Source organism: Salmo trutta, chromosome 3 (genome assembly GCF_901001165.1).
Source record: "Salmo trutta chromosome 3, fSalTru1.1, whole genome shotgun sequence".
Classification (NCBI taxonomy): domain Eukaryota; kingdom Metazoa; phylum Chordata; class Actinopteri; order Salmoniformes; family Salmonidae; genus Salmo; species Salmo trutta.
In genome coordinates this window covers 46895947-46920722 of record NC_042959.1, presented here as the reverse complement: position 1 = coordinate 46920722, position 24776 = coordinate 46895947, and the positions used below count along the sequence as shown (strand labels likewise).

At 41.3% G+C, this 24776-nt stretch overlaps 1 protein-coding gene across 2 annotated transcripts; it reads left to right on the top strand.

Moving 5' to 3' along the window:
• The first annotated feature begins 5065 nt into the window (after nucleotides 1–5065).
• On the top strand, nucleotides 5066–24683 carry cdca3 (cell division cycle associated 3). 2 transcript variants are annotated; one of them, XM_029736507.1, is made up of 6 exons: nucleotides 5066–5128; nucleotides 6693–6850; nucleotides 18942–19059; nucleotides 19991–20905; nucleotides 21000–21079; nucleotides 24328–24683. In XM_029736507.1, the coding sequence occupies exons 2-6, from the start codon at nucleotides 6713–6715 to the stop codon at nucleotides 24418–24420; spliced, it is 1344 nt and encodes a 447-aa protein (XP_029592367.1). In that variant the 5' UTR covers nucleotides 5066–5128; nucleotides 6693–6712; the 3' UTR covers nucleotides 24421–24683. The 2 variants fall into 2 exon arrangements, with proteins under 2 accessions (XP_029592367.1, XP_029592362.1); XM_029736502.1 differs by lacking the exon at nucleotides 5066–5128 and adding an exon at nucleotides 6218–6317.
• The last annotated feature ends 93 nt before the right edge of the window (nucleotides 24684–24776 follow it).

Genomic DNA, 24776 nt, shown 5'->3' with positions numbered 1-24776 from the left:
AGGAGTCTCTCCAAGAATATAGCCATATCACAGTCTGCCGATATGGACAGCCCCATCAAGAGGATCCTCCTGGATGATGTATTTTGGGAGAGTGGTAAGCAGCCTGAAACCTATTGCAGTAGCCATTGCACAGATTCAGGGAGACAATTCCATCCTGTCTGATGTTCAGACTCTGCTTGCAGATGTAAGAGAAGAAATCCGTACTGCCCTGCCCACTTCACTGTTGCTCCAAGAAGAGGAAACTGCAGTTCTGAAATACATCAAAAAACGTGAAGACTTCTGCCTGAAGCTCATATGCGCCACAGCATACATGTTGGACCCCAAGTATGCTGGCAAGAGCATCCTGTCTGCATCCTGCTGGCAAGAGCACCAGTCGCTAGCTGCAGCAAACAGAAAAGACGAGCGACCCAGGGATCTGTGTGCTTTGGGGACCTTTAACAGAATGTGACTGGCAGAACAGGTGTTGTATGTGGAGGATGAGGGCTGCAGTACATCTCAGATAGGGGGAAGTGAGGCCTAAGAGGGTTTTATAAATAAGCATCAACCAGTGGGTCTTACGACGGGTATACAGAGATGACCAGTATACAGAGGGGTATAGAGAGAAGTGATATGTCATATAATTAGCATTGGTGGCAAATCTGATGGCCGAATGGTAAAGAACATCTAAACGCTCGAGAGCACCCTTTCCTGCCGATCTATAAATGATGTCTCTATAATCTAGCATGGGTAGGATGGTCATCTGAATCAGGGTTAGTTTGGCAGCTGAGGTGAAAGAGGAGCGATTACAATAGAGGAAACCAAGTCTAGATTTAACTTTAGCCTGCAGCTTTGATATGTGCTGAGAGAAGGACAGTGTACCGTCAGGCCATACTCCCAAGTACTTGTATGAGGTGACTACCTTGAGCTCTAAACCCTCAGAGGTAGTAGTCACACCTGTGGGGAGAGGGGCATTCTTCTTACCAAACCACATGACCTTTGTTTTGGAGGTGTTCAGAACAAGGTTAAGGGTAGAGAAAGCTTGTTGGACACTAAGAAAGCTTTGTTATAGAGCATTTAACACAAAATCCGGGGAGGGGCCAGATGAGTATAAGACTGTGTCATCTGCATATAAATGGATGAGAGAGCTTTCTACTGCCTGACACGTAACCCAAACCGGCTGCACGCGTGTGCCATCGTGCGCCATCATGCAAAAATGTATTTTGTCCCCCCACACCAAACACGATCACGTCACGCAGGTTAAAATATCAAAACAAACTCTGAACCAATTACATTAATTTGGGGACAGGTCGAAAAAGCATTAAATATTTATGTCAATTTAGCTAGCTAGCTTTCACTTGCTAGCTAATTTGTCCTATTTAGCTAGCTTGCTGTTGCTAGCTAATTTGTCCTGGGATATAAACATTGAGTTGGTATTTTTCCTGAAATGCTCAAGGTCCTCTAGTCCGACAATTAATCCACACATAAAATGGTCAACCGCATCGTTTCTAGTCATCTCTCCTCCTTCCAGGCTTTTTCTTCTCTTGACTTTATATTGCAATTGGCAACTTTCATAAATTAGGTGCATTACCGCCACTGACCTCGTTAGTCTTTCAGTCACCCACGTGGGTATAACCAATGAGGAGATGACACATGGGTACCTGCTTCTATAAACCAATGAAGAGATGGGAGAGGCAGGACTTGCAGCGCGATCTGCGTCACAAATAGAACTGACTTCTATTTTAGCCCTTGGCAACGTAGACACTCGTTGGCACGCGCGAGCAGTGTGGGTGCAATAATTGAATAACTTAGATTTCTACATTTATTTTGCAACGCTCGCGCATGAGACGCGAGCGGTGTAGTCAGCCTGTGAGCTATGTTGTTGGTGTTTTACCAATCTATATGGCGCAATGTTATTTGCAATTGTATAAAAATATACTTTAGGTCTGCCACCTGCGTGGTGCAAAGGACTGTTTAATTTGCACCTAGTAAGAATGTTTCATTTTGTGAGAACTCGGTTCATGTGAACGTATACAAGTTTAATATTCTTCATATAGTCACTTAGATAGTAAATGTCAATTTCAATTTTTTCTACTAATGCCAGGGGAATCTGTAATATTTTGAAAAGAAAATGTTTATTTTTGTATTATAAGGGTAAGAGTGCCAACTTTTATTTCATTTAAGAAACTCATTCCTGTTCCACAGATACTGCGTTTTGGAAGTGTCAATGGGGGAAGGATATTTGGCTTTCATTTGGTACCAATCGGTCAGCAGCTATTTTAAAAGGCAACTTTAAGGGTCATTGTAAGGGGTGCGCAACTGGTGGCAGGGAAGTCAGAAGCAGGAGAGCAGAACTTGGTAATAGCAGTTTAATTGCAAAACCAACGGCATAAAGAATAACCAACATGGGTACAAAACCCGTTGCGCACCAGTAAACATGTGCACAAGCACTTACAACAAACAATTCCACACAAAGACATGGGGGGAACAGAGGGTTAAATACACAACAGTTAATGAGGGAAATGAGAACCAGGTGTGTAGGAAAACAAGACAAAACAAATGAAAAATGAATAGTGGATCGACGATGGCTAGAAGACCGGCGACGCCGACCGCCGAACGCCGCCCGAACAAGGAGAGGAACCGACTTCGGTGGAAGTCATATATAGTCATATACTGAGTCATGAAGCAGATAATACAGTGAGATGGATTAGGCTGTTGGTAGATGTTAACCACATTCATTTCATTGTTGTAAATACTTATGCTACCAATAACAAGTCAAGTAACTGTATTTTATTTAGAGACATTGAGAGGAAAATAACTAAAATTATGTCTATATTTCCATTGGCCAAAGTAATATGGGGTGGAGATTTTAATACAGTATTACATGATAATCTAGATAGATGGCCTCCTAAGGATAGCAATTCTGTTTGTGAGATAAGGATTATTTGTCTAAGGTTAGGTGTTCTAGATATTTGGAGCCATAAGAACCCAGATAAGATTATGTTTACATGGAGTACCAAAGATGTATCTATACGATCCCATATTGATTTCTGGCTGATATCTGAAGATATGCTGACAAGGTTGATACAGTCTCAGTTGAACCCTCAATTTTAACAGACCACAAAGGGATTTCAACAAAGATAAATATGCATGCTTTGTCAACAAAAAAAGTTAGTTAAGGTTCCTGGAAAATTAATAAGACTTTACTAGAGAATTAAGTATTTAAGAAGGAAGTATCAGGAATTATTGATAAATATTGGAATCGTGCGTGTGTTATGAATACGTTTGGAAGTTACTGGGAGCTAATGACATTTTGGCTATTTCAATGGGGAAAGAAATTGCTCGTGCCAAGAGAGAGAAAGAATATGACACCATAAAGGGAATAATGGATTATACTAAAAAAAATGAGTTATCGTCACTGCAAATGCAGTTAGACTGTATCTATGAGGAAAAGGCCCAGGGAGCTTTTGTAAGATCAAGACTAAATGGATGGAAGAGGGAGAGAGAAATACAAAATATTTCTTTAATTTAGAAAAAAGGGCAGGCAAAATGACTCCATATGTAAATGAATTATCAATAATACTCCCAATGAAAATCCAAAAGAAATCTCTCAGCGTGTTGCCCAGTTTTATCAGAATCTGTATACATCAGTATACATCAGCCCAGTTCAAATTTTGGCGTACTTCCAATATGGATTCTTTCTTAGACAATGTAGCAAACATTGCTAAGGCGATAGATAATGATTTCAGGGATTTTTGTGATAAAAGATTGTATTAAAAACCTTAAGGACGATAGGTCCTCTGGAAATGATGGTTTAATAAGCGAGTTCTATAAAACATTCAATGATCAATTGATTCCTTTCATTCTTGCTATGCTCCAAGAATCAATAGAGAAAAAGGATTTACCGGCTTCCTTAAAGCAAGGTGTAATTACTTTGATTCCCAAACCTAATAAGGATAGTCTTTATATAGACAACTGGAGGCCCATTAGCCTGTTGAATAATGATGGAAGGGATTTGCCCTTGTATTTGCTAAGAGGTTGAAACAAGGCTTACATCATATAATTGAAGAACAATCTAGTTTTATGCATGGTCAACACATTAGTAATAACATCAAGTTGATCTTAGATATAATTGACTATAATGACCTCATCCTTGATGATAGCTTTCTTATGTTTGTTGATTTTTATAAAGCTTTTGACACTGTAGAACATGAGTTTATGTTCAAAGCAATACGTTTTTGGGGGTTTGGTGAGTTTTTTTTTTAAAGCAGTCCAAACTTTATAGTGGTTGTACTAGCTCTGTGAAATTAGCTCACAGGACAACCCAAAGATTTCATATTGGGCGTGGCATTAGGCCGGGCTGCCCAATTATGGCTCTTCAGTTTCAACACTTGGCAAGGAATTTAAATTATGTCAACTGGCTGATGATACCTCCATATTTTTGAGAGACAGGAATGAGGTTTCTAAAGCAGTTTGCTGTATTGAAGACATTTCCTTAGTTTCAGGTTTGAAAATTAATATCAACAAGTCAGTCTTATTTCCACTCAAGGACTGTGTTTTACAGGAAGTATATGGAATCCCAATTAAAGATAAGGTAACTTATCTTGGAATTGTTCTAAAAAAAACAAAGGAGTGAATTAAACTTTAATCCCATTATTGAGAAAACAAAAAAGAAATTGAACCCCTGGTTACTGAGAGATATTTCATTATATGGTCAGGTTTTATTGTCCAAAGCTGAAGGGTTATCCAGATCGATTTATGTCTCGTTATCACTTGACTTAACCCCTAAAATTGTAAAGGGACGTAGATAAGACTCTTTATAATTTTACTTGGAGGAACAAGCCTCACTATCTACGGAAATATATTCTCAGTAATACCCAAGAACAAGGAGGTCTTGATGTTTTAGATTTCAATACTCTAAATAATACCAAATTAATGTTGGTTTTAAGTTTGGGCTTATACTTTTCTTAGCGGATGTACAATCATCGCGAATTAAATTATGGGGCGTTCAAGCCCAGATGTGAACATAATTGTACACTCGCAAACTCGGATCAAAAAACGAGGGTTGAGGGGTTTACGTTGTCAACTTCCCTTGCTTAGGGACCAACGGCGAAGATGGCCGCGGGGATTCCCCCAAGGGCATAAGGCGAGGGTAAGTGGAGGAGAGTGTCTTTTATGAGTTTGAAACGCAGCCTCTGTCAGCAATGTGGAGTTCTGGGAAAAGCGGAACATGTGCCTAGTCTTGGCTTGTGCACTCCAGACAAGTTTGCAGATGGAGTGCGAGTAGGCAATATAGGCTACATGGTGAGATTATTATGGATAACAGGGAGAATATTTGTATTTGTCAAACGCAGTCAAGCATCACTCATGTCACCAGAATAAGACCCTCGACATTTATTGGAAAGGAGTATCAAGATCACCGTGCACTTTCAACACCCTGTGAAATTCATCATAACTTTTAATCTGTAGCCTAATAAACTGCATGCTTTCCTTCGTCATAGTGGGAGGACCACACAACATATCATCGTGTGACTCGATATGATGGTTATTATATCAATATTTGCGCATAAAGGCGTTTCCACCACCATTTCAAGATCCCACCATATCATGTCAAACTAAGAAATTCTGTCCGCAGGAAATGCATTTATAAAATTGTATCGAGACTCCTGTTTCCATTACAGCTGTCTTGATATTTTTTATTCGGTATGACTCTACTCACATAAAAACTGTGGAAGGAAACGTGGTTATTGACAGTATTTCCCAAATTAATATTTTTCTTGGCCAGTTGCTGTAGAGTAGACCAAAATAGGACAAAAATACAATACCCAGGATATGACTGCTTTTACAGCACAAAACAGCAAATGGTAAATTCAGTTACTAGTATCTGCTGCAAGGACTACTTTGTATTGAACGTTATGGGTTCATATACATCATTGAACTTGACTTATCTATAGGTTTTGCTCATATACAGTATTTTGCTATGGGCTCTTTCCATGGGTATAGCACAACCAAACATGCTCCTTCACAGACGTATTTCCATTCACGAGATAAGAATGCGGCTTTCAAATAATGTTGTATTGCACAACATTCAAGAGGCTCAAGTTGAAATCGGCCATGCATGGCCAGAGCTTGTGTAGGTTTTAAATTTGTTTTCAGTAGCAAACCACGCCCATTTTAGACGTCGTAGTTGCAATCAGCCAATCTCTGTTGGGAAGGCGGAGGCACCAACTTCACTGATTGGCTGGTTTGAAAATAGCTAAAGACATTATTTTCGCAATTTAAATCCTCATGATTTGCTGCGAAAAAGTGGAAGGACACTCACTTCTAGCGAAACGTGCGAGGTAAGTCATTGTTTGCTGAAAGATACTTTATTACCTAGCAGATTCATGTGAGTCACGTAAAAATAATCGAAGAGCAAGAACCATATTTCGCAGCTAGCTTTAATATAACATTGTTCAACTGAGTTTAGCCACCCGAAGGCTTTAGTTTAGCTAAGGTGACTTGTTAGATTGAACAAGTTTGCCGACCCAATCTTACTTTTTACCAACCTATCCACAATAATTGTAAATGGCCTAATTTTGTATTTTTTTTTTATATCTGGCTTGAAAGATAAGAACGCGTTTTTAGCTAAGATAGTTAGCTAGATAGAAGACAATGAATGGCACAACAGACTCGCTTTAACTTGAATGTAAACTTTTGTCTAACTTCTGTCTCAGGACATTAGCCATCTATCGTCATGGGATCCAGCGAGAGCAAGGTTGCTGTGGCCTCAACGCCCAAACATGACCCCAGCCATCGCATCAAACACGACCGTCTCTCTCAGCTTGTCGACCCACGGTCTCCATCTGTAACCATTGACCGCACACCCATTCAGGTAACGTTAACTGACAAGGGCCAGCATTTGAAAATGGTTTATTTATTAACTTTTAACTCATGCATTTGAATTCAATTTGAATACTCCTATAATGTGTAATTGTTCTGTTTACTGTGTCTGTAAATTCCTGACTGTTCTGGCTGTATATTTGTCTATAACTGGCAGCACCATTTCACCAAGTCTAATTCTGGGTAAATGTACTTGGCGAATATAGCCCCACAGTGGAGGTGGCATAATACCGATAAAACCTCCCTGTCAAACAGGGAAATGGATGGTTCCAATCGTTTTACCACCATTAAAATGAAGGTCTGTGTTTCATGTAGGCTTTCCCTGGGGTGATGTTTTGATAACCTTGCAGTCTCTCTAGGACAAGGTGACAAATCAAATTACTTAACCCCCCCCCCCCCCCAAAGAAAATGCTAATTTGACTATCATAAAGAACTACAAATGCCTTGATTATCTGTAATAGACTGCAGAGTCTAGGCAAAGGAAATAGTTAATCCAGAAATTATCTAATTTAGTTAAATGTAATAGCTAATGAACAAATTGGCAACATTTCTTTAAAGGGACAATTCTGTGAAGTGTCTTGTGCAAGTTTTACATTTACAATACCTGTTAGCAAAGGTGTCAGCTAGATGTGTTGTAGGGATTTGTAGTTTTGCATGTTGTCCACTTTGATTCTAATTAGCATTTTAGAATGGAGTAAATAGAGCTGACTATATTGATGTTTCCTTATATACATGGTTATCAAAATGTCACTCCAGGGTAAGCTTACACAAAACACAGCCCTTATTTTAAAGTGTTTCTAAAATCCCCTATTGGGGAGGAAAATATAGGTGGAAAAGCGATTGGAAACGTTTTCCTGTTTGACCCCTAGGTTTTATGGGTATTATGACACCACAACTGTGGGGCTCTATATAAAAGTGCTTTCTGATTCACTTCCTGAATTGGTTGTACATCAAATACACTTTTTTTTTTATTTTATTTTTTTAATCTGTGCCAACATTACTAGATTGAACACTAAGATTACTAGAGATGATAGGGCAGAGATACCTTCTCATCCAACATCGCATTCCAAAATCATGGGCATTAATATGGCGTTGGTGCTGCTTTAACGACGAGCAAGAACCACAGTTTGCATTCCAATTCATCCCAAAGGGTTTCAATGGGGTTGAGCTCAAGGCTCTGAAAGCCAGTCAAATTTTTCCACACTGGTCTCGACAAACCACTTCTATATGGACCTCACTTTGTGCATGTGGGCATTTGTATTTGTTAGGGATCCCCATTAGCTGCTGCCAAGGCAGCATCTACTTTTGCTAGATTTCAAACACATTAAGGCACTTACATTACACATAAACCAGTACATCATATAACATTATTACACCACTACATAGCCACAATACAAATAGTATAATGCCACTATACAACAATATTGCAATGTACATGTGTGCAGAGTATGCGTGTCTGTACCTTTTGTGTGCGTCTCTTCACAGTACCCGCTGTTCCATAAAGTATATTTTTATCTGTTTTTAAAAAAAAAAGATAATAATCTGATTCTACTGCTTTCATCGGTCACCTGCTGTGGAATAGAGTTCCATGTAGTCATGGTGCTATGTAGTACTGTGCGCCTACCTGTCTGTTCTGGACTTGGGGATTGTGAAGAGACGTTTTATGGGGTTTGCATGGGTATCCGAGCTGTGTGCTAGTAGTTTAAACAGACCACTCGGTGCATTCAGCTTGTCAACACTTCTTACAAAAACAAGTGGTGATAAAGTCACTCTCCTCCACTGTGAGCAATGAAAGATTGACATGTATATTATCAATGTTAGCTCCCCTTGTACTTTTAAGGGCCAGCCATGCTGCCCTGTTCTGAGCCAATTGTAATTTTCCAAGGTCCCTCTTTGTGGCACCTGACCACACGACTGAACGGTAGTCCAGGTGTGACAACTTGGGCCTGTAGGACCTGCCTTGTTGATAGTGTTAAGAAGGCAGAGCAGTGCTTTATTGTGGTATTTCTCCCCGTCTTAGCTACTGTTGTATCAATATGTTTTGACTATGCCAGTTTACAATCCAGGTTTAGTCACTTCAACTTACTGTCGTGGAAAATTGTCTTAAGAATAACACTTCTTACAAGAACTTGTAAATTCAATATAGACTTTAATACAGAGTAGTAAAGCCGAGTCGGTCCGCGGAAAACAACTGCCTTCTTTTGGCCCCGGCTCTGCTTTTATGCATATACAAAACATAGGTCCACCCTTTATGCAAATGAAGTAAAACCCCCTATTCGATCGGCCATCTTTTTCTTTCCACCCAATGGACAACGCCCGTATCTTCTTTTAGCTCTAACATAGTATGGGCTAGCCTCCTCATATGGATATGAAATAATGCTTGCATTGCATGCTTACGCTTGGCATATATTTCGTCATGGTCATACATATAGCTTACCTAGCCTTTGCATGTTTTCTGCTTAGAGCAACATAACCACCTGTCACCCTCACTCAGAGCCTGCGGCCCGTCTCCTTTTCCGCTAGCCTATGTGCTTCTATTTTTTTCCTCCCTCAGCAAGCCTTTCTCCCACATTACTTGCTCAATTTCTGTGTTATTCATTACAAGATTTAGTTTGTTTAGTGAATTTTGTCCCAAATACAATACTGTTAGTTTTTGAAATATTTAGAATGTATTCCTTGCCACCCATTCTGAAACTGTTAAGTGTTAGTCATTTCAGTAGCTGAAGTGTATAGTGTTGAGTCATCTGCAAACATGGCACATTGGCTTTACTCCAGGCCAGTGGCATGTCGTTAGTAAAAAGTGGGGAGAAATAAAAGTAAGGGGCCTAGACAGCTGCCCTGGGGAATTCCTGATTATGTTGGGGAGGCTTCAATTAAATAACACACTGTTCTATTTGTCAAGTAACTCTTTATCTACAATATAGCAGGGGGTGTAAAGCCATAACACATTTTTTTCCATCAGCGGACTGGGTTGGTAACAAGCTGATTGGTCAGCTATTTGAGCCAGTAAAGGGGGTTACTATTCTTGGGTAGTGGAATTACTTTTGCTTCCCTCCAGGCCTGAGGGCAAACACTTTCTAGTAGGATTTAAATTGAAGATATGGGGGAAAAAAGGAGTGGCAATATCGTCAGCAATTATACTCAGTAATTTTCCATTGAAGTTGTCAGACCTCGGTGGCTTGCCATTGTTGATAGACACTAATAATTTTCACACTCACTTTAGTACAGCGCTTGTCTTTCATAATTTCGTCAGATATACTTGATGTGTAGTGACAGTGTTTGTTGCTGGCATGCCTAACTTTGCTAATCTTGCCAATGAAAAAAAATCATTAAAGGAGTTGGCAATATCAGTGGGTTTTGATGAATGAGCCATCTGATTCAATGAGTGCGCCTTTTTGCCCAACATTTCATGTAAGGCGCTCCAACACTTTTTACTATAATTTATTTTTGTTTCGTAGTATATTTTCTTTTTGTTTAGTCACATGATTTCTCAATTTGTAGTACGTTTGCCAATCGGTTGTACAGCAGGGACCTAATTTCCGTTTATTTTTGCCTCGTCCCTCTCAACCATCCAATTTTTCAAAATTCCTCATTAATCCAAAGGGATTTAACATTGGTGTCATTTCCTTAATGGGTGCATGCTTATTAGTAACTGGAGTAAGCAATTTCATAAATGTATGCGGTGTCTGGTTGTTCCTCGTTACAGACCAGCAAATATTGACATCAACATAAGAATCACTACATAACTTATTGTATGATCACATTTACACAATATTAGGCCCAGCCTTTGGAACCTTGGTTTTCCTAGATATGGCTTCTATGTTGTGACCACTACATCCTATGGATTTCAATATGGCTTTAAAGCTAATTTCTGCAGCATTAGTAAAGATGTATAGATCACATGTTAATTTCATTCCTGTGCTGAACCAGGTTGCAGGCACTGGTTAGTTTGGTGCATTTTCTTGAGTGGGCAGCTTGAAAGCCAGTCAATATTTAAATCACCCAGAAAATATACATCTGTTATCACATGCATTTCGCACGTTATCCAGATACTAACTTTTAGCACTTGGGCTATAGCAGCTTCCCACAAGAATGGGCTGTAGTTGAGGCAGAGGACCCTGAAGCTATATTACTTCAACAGTATTTAACCTAAGATCGTCTATAAGCTTCACAGGAATGTGGTTCTGAATATAGGCCGGAACATCGCCCCCATTGGCATTTGTCTTTTTGGGTAGATGTTATCAAATCAAATCAAATCAAATCAAATTTATTTATATAGCCCTTCGTACATCAGCTGAAATCTCAAAGTGCTGTACAGAAACCCAGCCTAAAACCCCAAACAGCAAGCAATGCATGTGAAAGAAGCACGGTGGCTGGGAAAAACTCCCTAGGAAAAACTCCTGAGAAAGGCCAAAAACCTAGGAAGAAACCTAGAGAGGAACCAGGCTATGAGGGGTGGCCAGTCCTCTTCTGGCTGTGCCGGGTGGATATTATAACAGAACATGGTCAAGATGTTAAAATGTTCGTAAATGACCAGCATGGTCAAATAATAATAATCATAGTAATTGTCGAGGGTGCAACAAGCACGTCCGGTGAACAGGTCAGGGTTCCGTAGCCGCAGGCAGAACAGTTGAAACTGGAGCAGCAGCATGGCCAGGTGGACTGGGGACAGCAAGGAGTCATCATGCCAGGTAGTCCTAGGGCTCAGGTCCTCCGAGAGAAAGAAAGAAAGAAAGAGAGAATTAGAGAGAGCATATTTACATTCACACAGGACACCGGATAAGACAAGAGAATACTCCAGATGTAACAGACTGACCCTAGCCCCCCGACACATAAACTACTGCAGCATAAATACTGGAGGCTGAGACAGGAGGGATCAGAAGACACTGTGGCCCCATCCGATGATACCCCCGGACAGGGCCAAACAGGCAGGATATAACCCCACCCACTTTGCCAAAGCACAGCCCCCACACCACTAGAGGGATATCTACAACCACCAACTTACCGTCCGAAGACAAGGCCGAGTATAGCCCACAAAGATGTCCGCCACGGCACAACCCAAGGGGGGGCGCCAACCCAGACAGGAAGACCACGTCAGTGGCTCAACCTACTCAAGTGACGCACCCCTCCCATGGACGGCATGGAAGAACACCAGTAAGTCAGTGACTCAGCCCCTGTAAAAGGGTTAGAGGCAGAGAATCCCAGTGGGAAGAGGGGAACCGACAAGGCAGAGACAGCAAGGGCGGTTCGTTGCTCCAGCCTTTCCGTTCACCTTCACACTCCTGGGCCAGACTATACTTAATCATAGGACCTACTGAAGAGATAAGTCTTCAGTAAAGACTTAAAGGTTGAGACTGAGTCTGCGTCTCTCACATGGGTAGGCAGACCATTCCATAAAAATGGAGCTCTATAGGAGAAAGCCCTACCTCCAGCCGTTTGCTTAGAAATTCTAGGGACAATTAGGAGGCCTGCGTCTTGTGACCGTAGCGTACGTGTAGGTATGTACGGCAGGACCAAATCGGAAAGATAGGTAGGAGCAAGCCCATGTAATGCTTTGTAGGTTAGCAGTAAAACCTTGAAATCAGCCCTTGCCTTAACAGGAAGCCAGTGTAGGGAAGCTAGCACTGGAGTAATATGATCAAATTTTTTGGTTCTAGTCAGGATTCTAGCAGCCGTATTTAGCACTAACTGAAGTTTGTTTAGTGCTTTATCCGGGTAGCCGGAAAGTAGAGCATTGCAGTAGTCGAGCCTAGAAGTAACAAAAGCATGGATTAATTAATAACCATGTATGGCTACCACTGTATTATCCAAGTGAGTTTTTCAGAAATAGTCAGAATATTGATGTCCTCTGGCAAGTTATTGACTTCATGAACCTTGTTTCTTGTGCTTCATATGTTAATTTGTGCTATTTTTAGCACTTTTATGGGATGCTTGATTGTTTTTAATTCTTTACTGGGAAGCTTATCAGAAGTAGACTTGCTCATGTTATTTATATTGGAGCTGCACACAGTGGACTTCCTACTACGGGACTCCACCTCAGTGCTAACAGTATAACTCTGGTTCATAAGCACATGATTACTGCATACAATAGCTGTAGGATCAAGAGGTATTCAGGGCAGTTACGGGGGTAAATCTAACATCGCGTTTATTGAGCTGCAACTCAGACATGTACGGAGTTTGTCAACCGACATGGAGATTAATACATCATTATTCGACGTAGCTACCCCGTGTCTGCCCCTCCTGTTTGTTGTGATGCTGAGTTTTTTTAACTGTCAGCTGTACGTAAACGCATAGACAAATCCCTTTGACTCAGTGTGTTGTGGAAAGGGAAACACTAATTGTTTCAAGCTAATGTTAGAGAACATAAGCTGGACATTCAGTGGGCTCTAAAGTGCCAGCAGTTCACTCGCATTTGCTAGTGAAAGAAATTAAATGCAAATATGAAAAATAACTGGTCTCATTTGCGTGATATTTATTTTCTACCTAACATTACGAGGATAACGCAACCTGTTAGACTGTAATTATGATCCACGTAACAAAGTATTATGAAAAGTAAATGTAAACATCTTGGCATTAAACGGAGTCGGGAGTTTAGAAGACTGCGCGATGAAGAATAAGTGTCCAGTATTAGCTATAGAGGCAATGCTTTTAAAATGCCTTTGCAATAGATTTGAGATTTTATCAATTTTGAAAATCTGAAATGATTTATGTGCTGCAAAGAAATACAATGGGGCCCCTTTTACATAGAAGTGTCCGGTGTTTCAGCCTAACGAACAGCGTTCAGATTCCCTTTGCGGTAGCCTACTTAACCTTTGTGTAGCCAGTTTGCGGTCTTGGTTGACGTGATTTAAAAAAATAATAATAATAATTGTTTTAAAAATTATTTTGCTTTTAGTGTTGATTAGGAACAGTGTCTAAAAAGTAGAGGTCGACCAATTAATCGGAATGGCCGATTTTAATTAGGGCCGATTTCAAGTTTTCATAACAATCGGTATTTTTGGCCACTGATTAGCCTTTATTTTTTTTTATAAATATTTTTTAACTAGGCAAGTCAGTTAAGAACACATTCATTTTCAATGACGACCTAGGAACGGTGGGTTAACTGCCTTGTTCAGGGGCAGAACGACAGATTTTTACCATGTCAGCTTGGGGATTCAATCTTGCAACCTTACGGTTAACTAGTCCAACGCTCTAACCACCTGCTTTGCATTGCACTCCACGAGGAGCCTGCCTGTTACGCGAATGCAGTAAGAAGCTAAGCCAAGGTAAGTTGCTAGCTAGCATTAAACTTATCTTATAAAAAAACAATAAATCAATCATAATCACTAGTTACCTACACATGGTTGATATTGCTAGTTTATCTAGCCTGTCCTGCGTTGCATGTAATCAATGCGGTGCGCATTCGCGAAAAAGGACGGTCGTTGCTCCAACTTGTACCTAACCATAAACATCAATGTCTTTCTTAAAATCAATACACAAGTATATATTTTTAAACTTGCATATTTAGTTAATATTGCCTGCTAACATTAATTTCTTTTAACTAGGGAAAATGTCACCTCTGCAACAGAGTCAGGGTATATGCAGCAGTTTGGGCCGCCTGGCTCGTTGCGAACTGTGAAGACTATTTCTTCCTAACAAAGACAGCCGACTTCGCCAAACGGGGGATGATTTAACAAAAGCGCGTTTGCGGAAAAAAAGCACAATCGTTGCACGACTGTACCTAACCATAAACATCAATGCCTTTCTTAAAATCAATCCACAGAAGTATATATTTTTAAACCTGCATATTTAGCTAAAAGAAATCCAGGTTAGCAGGCAATATTAACCAGGTGAAATTGTCACTTCTCTTGCGTTCATTGCATGCAGAGTCAGGGTATATGCAACAGTTTGGCCCGCCTGGCTCGTTGCGAACTAATTTACCAGAATTGTACGTAATTATGACATAACATTGAAGGTTGTGCAATGTAACAGGAATATTTAGACTTATGGATGCCACCCGTTAGATAAAATACGGAATGGTTCCGTATTTCACTGAAAGAATAAATGTGATAGTTTCTGGATTCGACCATATTAATGACCTAAGGCTCGTGTTTCTGTGTGTTATTATGTTATAATTAAGTCTATGATTTGATAGAGCAGTCTGACTGAGCGATGGTAGGCACCAGCAGGCTTGTAAGCATTCATTCAAAACAGCACTTTTGTGCTTTTTGCCAGCAGCCCTTCGCAATGCATTGCACTGTTTATGACTTCAAGCCTGTCAACTCCCAAGATTAGGCTGGTGTAACCGATATGAAATGGCTAGCTAGTTAGCGGGTGCGCGCTAATAGCGTTTCAAACGTCACTTACTCTGAGACTTGGAGTAGTTGTTTCCCTTGCTCTACATGAGTAATGCTGCTTCGAGGGTGGCTGTTGTCGATGTGTTCCTGGTTCGAGCCCAGGTAGGAGCGAGGAGAGGGACGGAAGCGATACTGTTACACTGGCAATACTAAAGTGCCTATAAGAACATCCAATAGTCAAAGGTATATGAAATACAAATGGTATACAGAGAGAGAGTCCTATAATAACTACAACCTAAAACTTCTTACCTGGGAATATTGAAGACTCATGTTAAAAGGAACCACCAGCTTTCATATGTTCTCATGTTCTGAGCAAGGAACTTAAACGTTAGCTTTCTTACAAGGCACATAATGCCCTTTTACTTTATTCTCCAACACTTTGTTTTTGCATTATTTAAACCAAATTGAACATGTTTCATTATTTATTTGAGGCTAAATTGATTTTGTATGTATTATATTAAGTTAAAATAAGTGTTCATTCAGTATTGTTGTAATTGTCCTTATTACATCAAAAAATCGGCCGATTAATCGGTCTCGGCTTCTTTGGTCCTCCAATAATCGGTATCGGCGTTGAAAAATCATAATCGGTCGACCTCTACTAAAAAGCCAATACTTTAGAGGTGACAAGCGTTCCTCTACTATAGACTAAACTTGGGGGGCCAAGGCAAGTTGGATCTGAAGACCTATACAGATGTCAGAAACATATTTTCTTCTGCAGTAGACTACATTTTGCTGAAATTTCCATTTGGAGATGTGGTTGCTGACATTGCTAACAGGCAGACTGCCAAGTTCTCATCCCTCAACATTTTCATGGCACGCTTTTCCTGCATTATTCATGAGGGAGCCTCTGTTGATCTAGTGGAAGATGAGTTTGAACTCTCAGGCGACAACCTTTGAACAGAGTCTGGTCAACATACATACGGATCAGGCCTGGAGAGAAGTCGGCACAATGAAAAAGGGGGGCAGCCTGGTCTACTCCCTCTTTTTGGCTGCGATGCTGGGGATATTGGTCATATTCTACAGCAATGCAGACTGCGAATGAATATTGTCTTGTTTCTAGGAATAAAACCCAGTACAGAGCCTCCCTCAATACAGACATGCTGAGTGCCCTCGTTACCAAGAAGGTTTCAATGATTGCCAGAGGAACTGTTTGCCACAGAAGTCTACCCTGATGCCCTGCTGTGTAAGGCTAAATTTGCTAGCTATCAGGCAAATCTGTCTAGGAAATGATTTGAAGGTCCCCAGAAGAGTTGTTCTCACCCACTGTTTCCTATCATAGCTTTTTTGTTTTTATTATGGATATCATGTTGATTTGATGCTTTGCTTCAAACATTTTTATCATGGATAAAATGCACATTTTATACCTAACAAATAACTTGTTATTGTTTAATAAAATAAACTAGTTCTAATTAGATCTTGTTAGTGACTTTTACCATATGTGTAAATGGAATGCTGTCAAAGTATTCCAACCTTTTTATAGACTTGATTTGGTAATTGCGATCACTCTCAGACAGCGCACTCTTCCGCAGATATTTAGAAACGAAACATGCCAATTTGAAAAATAAGCCACAGGAGTTTTGAGTGAGAATTAACACTACTTTCGAGTACTAATACATGTATAAAAGAAACACATACCATTAACAAAGGGTCTAGAAGCATCTTATATGGTGAGCTACCGAGTGGCTAGGACAGGCAAGCCCCGTACTATAGCGGAGAACTTAATTCTTCATGCTGCCACAGATATAGCTGAGACAATGCTCGGGGAAAAGACCCCAAAAACTATACAGAATGTTTTCATCAAACAACACTTTCACGACGCATCAGTGACCTGGCAGGGGATGTTTTGAAACAATTACTGCTTCGCATACAAGCCAGTGAATTATATGCGTTACAGTTGGATGAGTCATACGTGGTGGGCCTGGCACAGCTCCTGTTATATGTCCATTACATTTATGGGGGGTCAATTAAGGAAGACGTCCTCTTCTGCAAACCACTGGAAACCAGGACCACAGGAGAGGATATTTTTAAAGTACTGGACAGCTTTGTGACATCATGGACTTTGGTGGTCAAGATGTCATGGGATGGGGCAAAAGCCATGACAGGGAGACATAGTGGAGTGAATGCGTGTGCAAGAAGATGCTCCGGACGCCACTTGGGTACACTGCAGCATCCACTGAGAGGCTCTTGCTTCCAAGGGAATGCCTGACCGCTTGAAAGATGTTTTGGACACTACAGTGAAAATGGTTAACTTTGTTAAAGCAAGGCCCCTGAACTCTCGTGTGTTTTCTGCACTATGCAATGATATGGGCAGTGACCGTGTACAGCTTTTACAACATACAGAAGTGCGCTGGTTATCAAGGGGCAAAGTATTGACACGTTCTTTTGAATTGCGAGACGAGTTTGAAGTTTACTGACCACAACTTTCACTTGTCTGACCTCTTGCATGATAGGCTAGTCATGTGAGAAACCCATCTGGGTGATTTTTGTTTTTTTCTCGCCTGCATGATCTGAATCTGGGACCCTGGTGCTAGAAGGGGTTCGCAGCTGGAGGTTAAATGTTTGAAGGGGTACGGGACTATTAAAAAGTTGGAAACACTGCTGTAAAGCATCTTCTGTTTCCACAAGGTGTCAACATTATCTATAAAAGTTATTCCAACAGAGCTACAGTTATCTTTTAGCCAGGTGTGTAATGCTAGTAGCCTGCTGAATGAATCTTTCACCTGCTTTTTTTGGAATCTTTCAGTGCTAAAATTAGTTATTTTTTTTTTAAGATCCATTTTCAGAACTTCCGAGTTAGCCTTCCTGATGTCGTTTCACCCCACATGGACTACGACATTGTCAGCTCCTGGCATCGGTAGGAAGCGGACTTAATGTCCTGTACTGGTGCTCCAGGATAGCACAAGGTTTTTGCTGCGGGAACCAAGATGTTTCTTACAATAGAGCTGCCGGTGACGACAGCTGGTGCAATGGCTATGGAGGTCCGGCTGTTCTTTCACCTCGGGTGGTTTCTTAAACCCCTCGGGGACCAAACGGCGGTGGGGCCCGATGGACCCGAGCCAGCTGTAGTATCCGTCGTGGATGATGAATGGGCTGGTCTCAGGCAGCCTCACTGTGGGTGGTAGCTCTGATCTGAGCCCGAGGTAGAAGCCACTGGAGTGGAAGACGGAACAGAGGGCGACGGCGCAGTTACCTCCGGATCTGATCTCTAATCGGAAGATGGCGTCGAAGCCATTTCTGGTCTGTGTCCGGGCTTAACAGGAATGGGCCTTTCCCGAACTGTTGCCACAAAGTTGGAAGCACAGAATTGTCTAGAATGTCATTGTATGCTGTAGTGTTAAGACTTCCCTTCGTTTGAACTAAGGGGTCTAGCCCGAACCATGAAAACAGCCCCAGACCATTTTGTCCTTCAAACTTTAGTTGGCACTATGCATTGGGGCCGGTAGCATTAGCCAAACCCAGATTCTTAAGTCGGACTGCTAGATGGTAAAATGTGATTCATCTGGTACTATATGTGTAGGTAATGTGTCTGTCCCAGTCAAACGTTTGGACACACCTACTCATTCCAGGATTATTCTTAATTTTTACTATTTTCTACATTGTAGAATAATAGTGAAGACAACTGTGAAATAACACATTTGGAATCATGTAGTAACCCCAAAATATATTTGAGATTCTTCAAAGTAGCCACCCTTTGCCTTGACAGCATTGCACATACATGCATACAACAAGAATGTATTAATCTTTCAGGTGGGTGGAACTGTCTCCTGTGTCCCAGTTGTGGAGAGTGAATGCTCCATTCTAGCCAGCGACCCTCGGTCACCCTCAGTCGGTGTCACCCGCACCCCAATGAAGGACTCAATGAGAGGTAACTATCTTAACCAAGTGGCAAAGCTATCCAGTCAAGCACTGAAAGGCCGTGAACGCCTGTGCCTCGCATACTCCCTTTAAAAAAATCTTAGCTTGAAAAAGTAGCCTGCGATAGTACTGTTTGTCCCTTTTGAGAAACCGTAGCTAGTATAAATTCCTCAATAGTCACAATTAATCTAAGAACTCAATTGTAATACATTTTGAAATTTTTGCAGAGGAGATCTTAGTCGCACAATTTGACATCTTATGTTTGCAGTATTTCTCAAGTAAAAAATGTGCATGAAAACAAGTTCTCTCTTGAATGACAAACATTTAATTGAAGAATCCTTACTGTTGACGTATCGCTGACGAAGGGGTGTAGACTTCGGCTACCGAACTTCAGCTCGCCTCAGGAATTTTTGTGTGTACAAACAGCTGAAAAAACCCTTGCCGAAGACCAAAACTTCAAACTTTCGCAGAGTAATCTATGCCAAAACTGTTTCGGATTAGAAGCATGCGCGCGCCTTTAGGTCCAGGGGTGGGTAAACCTTTTGGTCTGAGGGCCATATTGGGACTTGGAAATTCAACAAAGAACTTGATTTGAATGACCTTGCCGGTCAGATGTATTTTTCCCACCCCTAACATAGCCGGCTTAAAAGAAACGCCTGAAACTAGACCCCCCCACACACACACCTACTGGTCTTGACGAGAAGGGGAACATTTTTGGGGGATGTGCTCCTCTGCACTGTTCAACCAATCCAGTAAATGTGGCGGAGTTAAGTGGGAGTCTCTTTCCATTTCCCTTGAAAACCAGAACGTTGTTGGGGACTCGGCCGAGGCGACCCCTGCCCTAAACTGTAGATGCAGCATTGCCCTTTCGGTACATTTCAAAAAGCTTTTTGTCAAAGTTATTTTAAACTTACTATGTTTTTTTTTCTTTTTTTCTCCAGTGACAGTTAGCTCCTTCGCCCGCCGCCTCAGCATGCTCCTCCACAGTGACTCTGTAGAAAGAGTTGCCCCTGTGCCCTTCAAGTTTCTCAACGTGGAGGAAGAGGCAGTGGTGGAGGGAGAGTTAGGCTCCAGTGAGCCCCTTCTCTCCCCTCAGCCATCACAGATCTCAGGTCACATGATCCAGCCCTCTCCCCCGAGCGTGGCTAGTCATATGCTTCTCATCCAGAGCCCCTTCGTTCCTGTGGGGGAGGCCCAGAAAGAAGTCGAAGCCGATTTCACTCTGGAGGAAGCCGACGAGGCCAAGGAGTCTTCACTACACAAGCGCCTGAGTATGAGCTTGATCACCTGCCACGATGGTGTTGCCCCATCGCCGACATTCACCGAGGTGCACTACGACAGCCCTGCATCTCCTCTCCCTGAAAACGCTGCTGCTGAACTCCACAAGGAGGAACCTGACCACGCTTATGCCCTTCCCTCAGTCACCCCTGACCCCTCACAACCTCTGACTCCCATGGCTGAGCCATCCATCCCCACCGCTACAGAGTTAACTGAAGTCACTGTTGCTACAGAGATGCTTAAAGTGGAGGTCCCAACACCAGTGGTGGAGCCAATGATGCCCGTTACACAAGTGTCGCCTGTTGTACCATCCACCACAACCACTGGTCCAAGCCCCAGCGTGAGCCAGCAGCAGCCCCAAGCCACTGGGATCCGCTGCCCCACCTTCGACACCAAGAGCCCCAGTCAAGTGGTCTTCAAGCCCCAGTGGCTAGGGAAGGGCTTCGGGGCCACAGGGGTGAGGGTCAGAGGGAAAGGAGGTAAGGGGGGCTCGTCCTCTTCACCACTCTCCGTCCAGGTTGGAAACAAGAATATAGCCAATGAGAACAAGGGGCAGTCGATCAAACAGAAGCAGAGAGGTACGTGGGTGTTTTTGTCTTTATCATTTTTAGAAAAGTACCCATTAATTATATAAAAAAAATGAAACACTTTCTCTCCTCTCCCGTGTGGCAGACAAGGCACTCATGGCTGAAGGCCGCTCCCCTCTGCAGATGCTCAAGGAGACCAACTCTCCCCGGGAGCAAGCTACACAGGTATATAGATGGTGTACACTAGGGCTGTGACAGTCATGGAATTTCAGATGATGGTTATTGGTCACCGTTATAATCATTTGAATAGGAGCATTGTGGGAGTCCCCATTCAAGTCAATGATGGCATAATGGTTGGATGAGGCCGTTGTGAGATCGTCTCTATCTGGGCAAGCGGTTTTCAAAATTGTCTCATTTTAAACCCAACCTTAACCACACTGCTTACCTTAAGGCTAGGCACCACAGGTTAATAGGGATTTTTTTTTTAAATTATAATAATTTTTTTACTCATCAGACAAACTTTACCAGCTGAAAGTAAACATAAATACAAGATATTGTATTACAAGTTTTATTTTTTTAAATATGTATATTAGGCAAACCGTCCTTAAATATGCGCTAATTTGCTTATTACAAGAATCTGTTTTTCAACACATTGCTTCAAGGCAGTATGTTTTTGTTTTATTGTGATAAGACACTCAATGGTCAGACTTACAGATCAGTTTATCAAAATATTGTAATTTCATAGGATTATTTAAAAAAACACTTAATGTATGACGGATGTGTATTTTGCATATATTTACACATAAAATGACACTTATCTAAATGACACAAGATATTAAAGGCCTCTGTAGAAGTCTAAGACCTAAGAACCTGTGTGTGGAATAATGGGAAGAAAGGCAAATGTACTTTCCATAAATATGACAATTTATGTCAAATTAATTCAACTCTTATTCATAGATCACTTCTAAACTGACCAGTAAACATCAGATATACCTTTTACAAATACATTAGCATGTTTACATTAGCATATGTCAGGCCCTCTGAGGTATTGCTGGTGACACTTTACTTGACTGTGTCACGGGACCTGCACCTACTCTTGGCACACATTGAAGCAGCATCAGCTCCCACAACTCTTCTCTGATTGCTCCAGTGTCACCAAAGTTTTGTCAAGCCGCAATTTGTTCATCACGTTTATAGCATGCGGCTACTGCCATACTGGCTGCGCCGTCAATGCGTCTTTTGCCCACGAAGACAGTTTTGAGGCATCGCGACCATATTAGAGTTCAGACATTTTTATTTGCGTTCTGGGTTCCTCCGTGCTACATTCTTTTTGAGGACGTTATCATTTGACATCCTATGATATACAGATACCATTTTCTGTGCAACCTCTCTATTAAAAAATAATGTATGGCCTCCCAAGGTTTTTGTAACAGGGTGGATCTTCACCATTTTCTATGGCTCGACGGTACCGACACCAATGCGCACACCTATCCCGTAGTTGAAAGTGAATCCTCTCTTGTGCCGTTGAAGAATACATTAATGTCTATGACGGCATCCTCCTTCAGCAACTCTATGTCCGGGTCTATATCTGCGTATGCTCTTCTAATTATCTCTGCAGCATTCTCCCTTGACTGTAGCCCCCTCTGCAACTAAAGTGGGGGGGGCAAAGTACTTCTCTGTCGACCGTTAGACATAACTGCAGAACAAAATGTCAGCATGTATTTGCTTTATGTAAAGCTAATTTCTCACTAATCACATTAGGCTACAGCCCTATGACGCCGTAGGCCTATGTGACCATCTCATTGTGTAGTGATGTTTTCCTATCACTCTGTTTTTAACTTGGAATACATTTGCTGGAGCAAGGAAATAAATATTATTTTTTACACAGCGAGAAGAACCATCCCCACATTTTATATCAAATGCCACATTTCCCCTGGAGGAAGTGTAAACACTCCTCCTAAATGCATCAAGATCACATTTTATAATGACAGAATCACTGGTTGGTGAAGTCTCTGGGGATTTTCAGTCCAGTGTTTAGACACAAATGTACAAGTTGGTTTATTTGAGACGTGAAATAAAAGCCACTGTCGGCTGGTTGATCGCTGCTACAGTAGTTATCTTATCAACTGATTTGCGTCTCAACGCGCTGCTGCGGGATACCACCTCTACCTATACTGCCTCGATCGGCGGCTCAGGCAATTATTTTTCTTTCATTTGCTGCTTTTCACGCATTGGCTAACTGAGATCGCCTATTTTTATTCACATACTGTAGGTATATTCTTCGAGATTATAATTTTGTCTCGCTTTACGTTGATTCTTCGCGGGAGATTTTGTTTGAAAATGTGCGGAGACATTTTAACTAATCAGTTGGCCGGAAAGGGGCTTTTTAAATGCCAGTAACCAATCGCATGTCAGGAAATTACTAATCTTTCCGTATGAAGCACTACGTCTACAAAGGATATAGCTAACGATATGCTCCGGAAAACAACAAGCTTTTAAACGATATGATTCAACATGGAACATCTTTAAAAATAAAATGGTGGTTGAAGTTCTACATAAAACATGCTATCAAGAACGACACTTATGGTAGGTGTAGTTGATGGAGTTGGGATAAAATGATACTTTATTTGTATACATTTATTTTTGTGATATTTTACAACTTCCATAAAATGTACAATCAGAAAATCTGACCGACGGAAGCAAAAATCACAATGTTTGCCTGTGGTGCCTGGCCTTAAGCCTAAACCTAAACTAAGACCAAAAAGCCAAATTTTTATTTATTTTATTGTATTTTTTTTTTACAATTTTGACTTTGCCACTGGCCCATCTAGTGGGAACCCCATTGCGGGTGTACCCATCAATATGTGCTGTGATTTGTTGAATCAACTGACATAACAAAAAAATACATTCAACTAAATGTTGACGCCTGTTAACATAATTTGAATGATCATTCTACATTACCATGGAAATTATAGCATCACAATACCAGGCAGCTGTTGTGTATGTACCAATCGGTTTACCAGTCAAATTGCCAGGGTCAGAGGTTGCAAGCCCATTCTGTGTGCTACAAGACCATGCTTGTTGCAACGAGCTCATGTTCCTTCGGAAACCGACTCAACTGCCCGGCTGTCCCGTCTTCAGTCGGCTATTCGTTTCAAAATAATACAAATAAATGGTTTTTGAAGAGAAACGTATTTTATTTTCATGACTGTCGTTATCATAACGGTCTGTTATAAGGTGATTGTGCCAGCCCTAATGTACACACACTTTTCCCTCAGGGAACTATCTGCACATGTACTTACATCGATATCTGACTCTTTCCATCTCATTCTTTCATGTCTGCACACTAAAGCCTAAGGGACAGGATTGCTCTATTTGGTGGGTCAGAGGAAAATGAACAATCACAACCGTTTTTAAACCTCCTGGTCTAACTGAACGGTTCTCTCTCTCTCTCTTCCCTCCCTGCCCATCAGATGAAGCTGAAGGTGTCCACCCCAGACAGACAGAGGCTGGGTCAGATGGACCGGAGAGTCCTGACTGTGTCCGTGGACAAGGAGAACCGATAGCTGGATGTTGCAGAAGAACATGCACAAACACTAACTGGCCAGTGTATAGAATCTAACCAATGTTCTATATCTTTCCAATAACAAGCCTTTTAAAGTGTACAGCCTCTTTTTAACTGACTTTTTTTTTCAAACTGCTAACAAATTATAATTTGTGTACATTGTTTTTGGAAGTGCCATCGATATGTTTTGTCTTTATTTCAAGTGTCTGTATCAGTGTTTTTTGCTATCCTGTCCTTTATGTAAATAAATTTGCTTTAAATCTCTTTTTGTGTTAACTGGAATACACCTTTTTATGAGGGGAGGAGAGAAAGAAGTTTGAAGCAGGAAAACATGTTTATTAGTCATAATGTATGGCT

Excerpts from the sequence above, each read along its gene's own strand:
- cdca3 (XM_029736507.1), top strand. The coding sequence starts at position 6,713 with ATGGGATCCAGCGAGAGCAAGGTTGCTGTGGCCTCAACGCCCAAACAT. Across the intron at positions 19,060-19,990 it reads AATGAAGGACTCAATGAGAG|TGACAGTTAGCTCCTTCGCC; the intron begins GTAACTATCTTA and ends TTTTTTCTCCAG. Across the intron at positions 20,906-20,999 it reads GATCAAACAGAAGCAGAGAG|ACAAGGCACTCATGGCTGAA; the intron begins GTACGTGGGTGT and ends CCCGTGTGGCAG.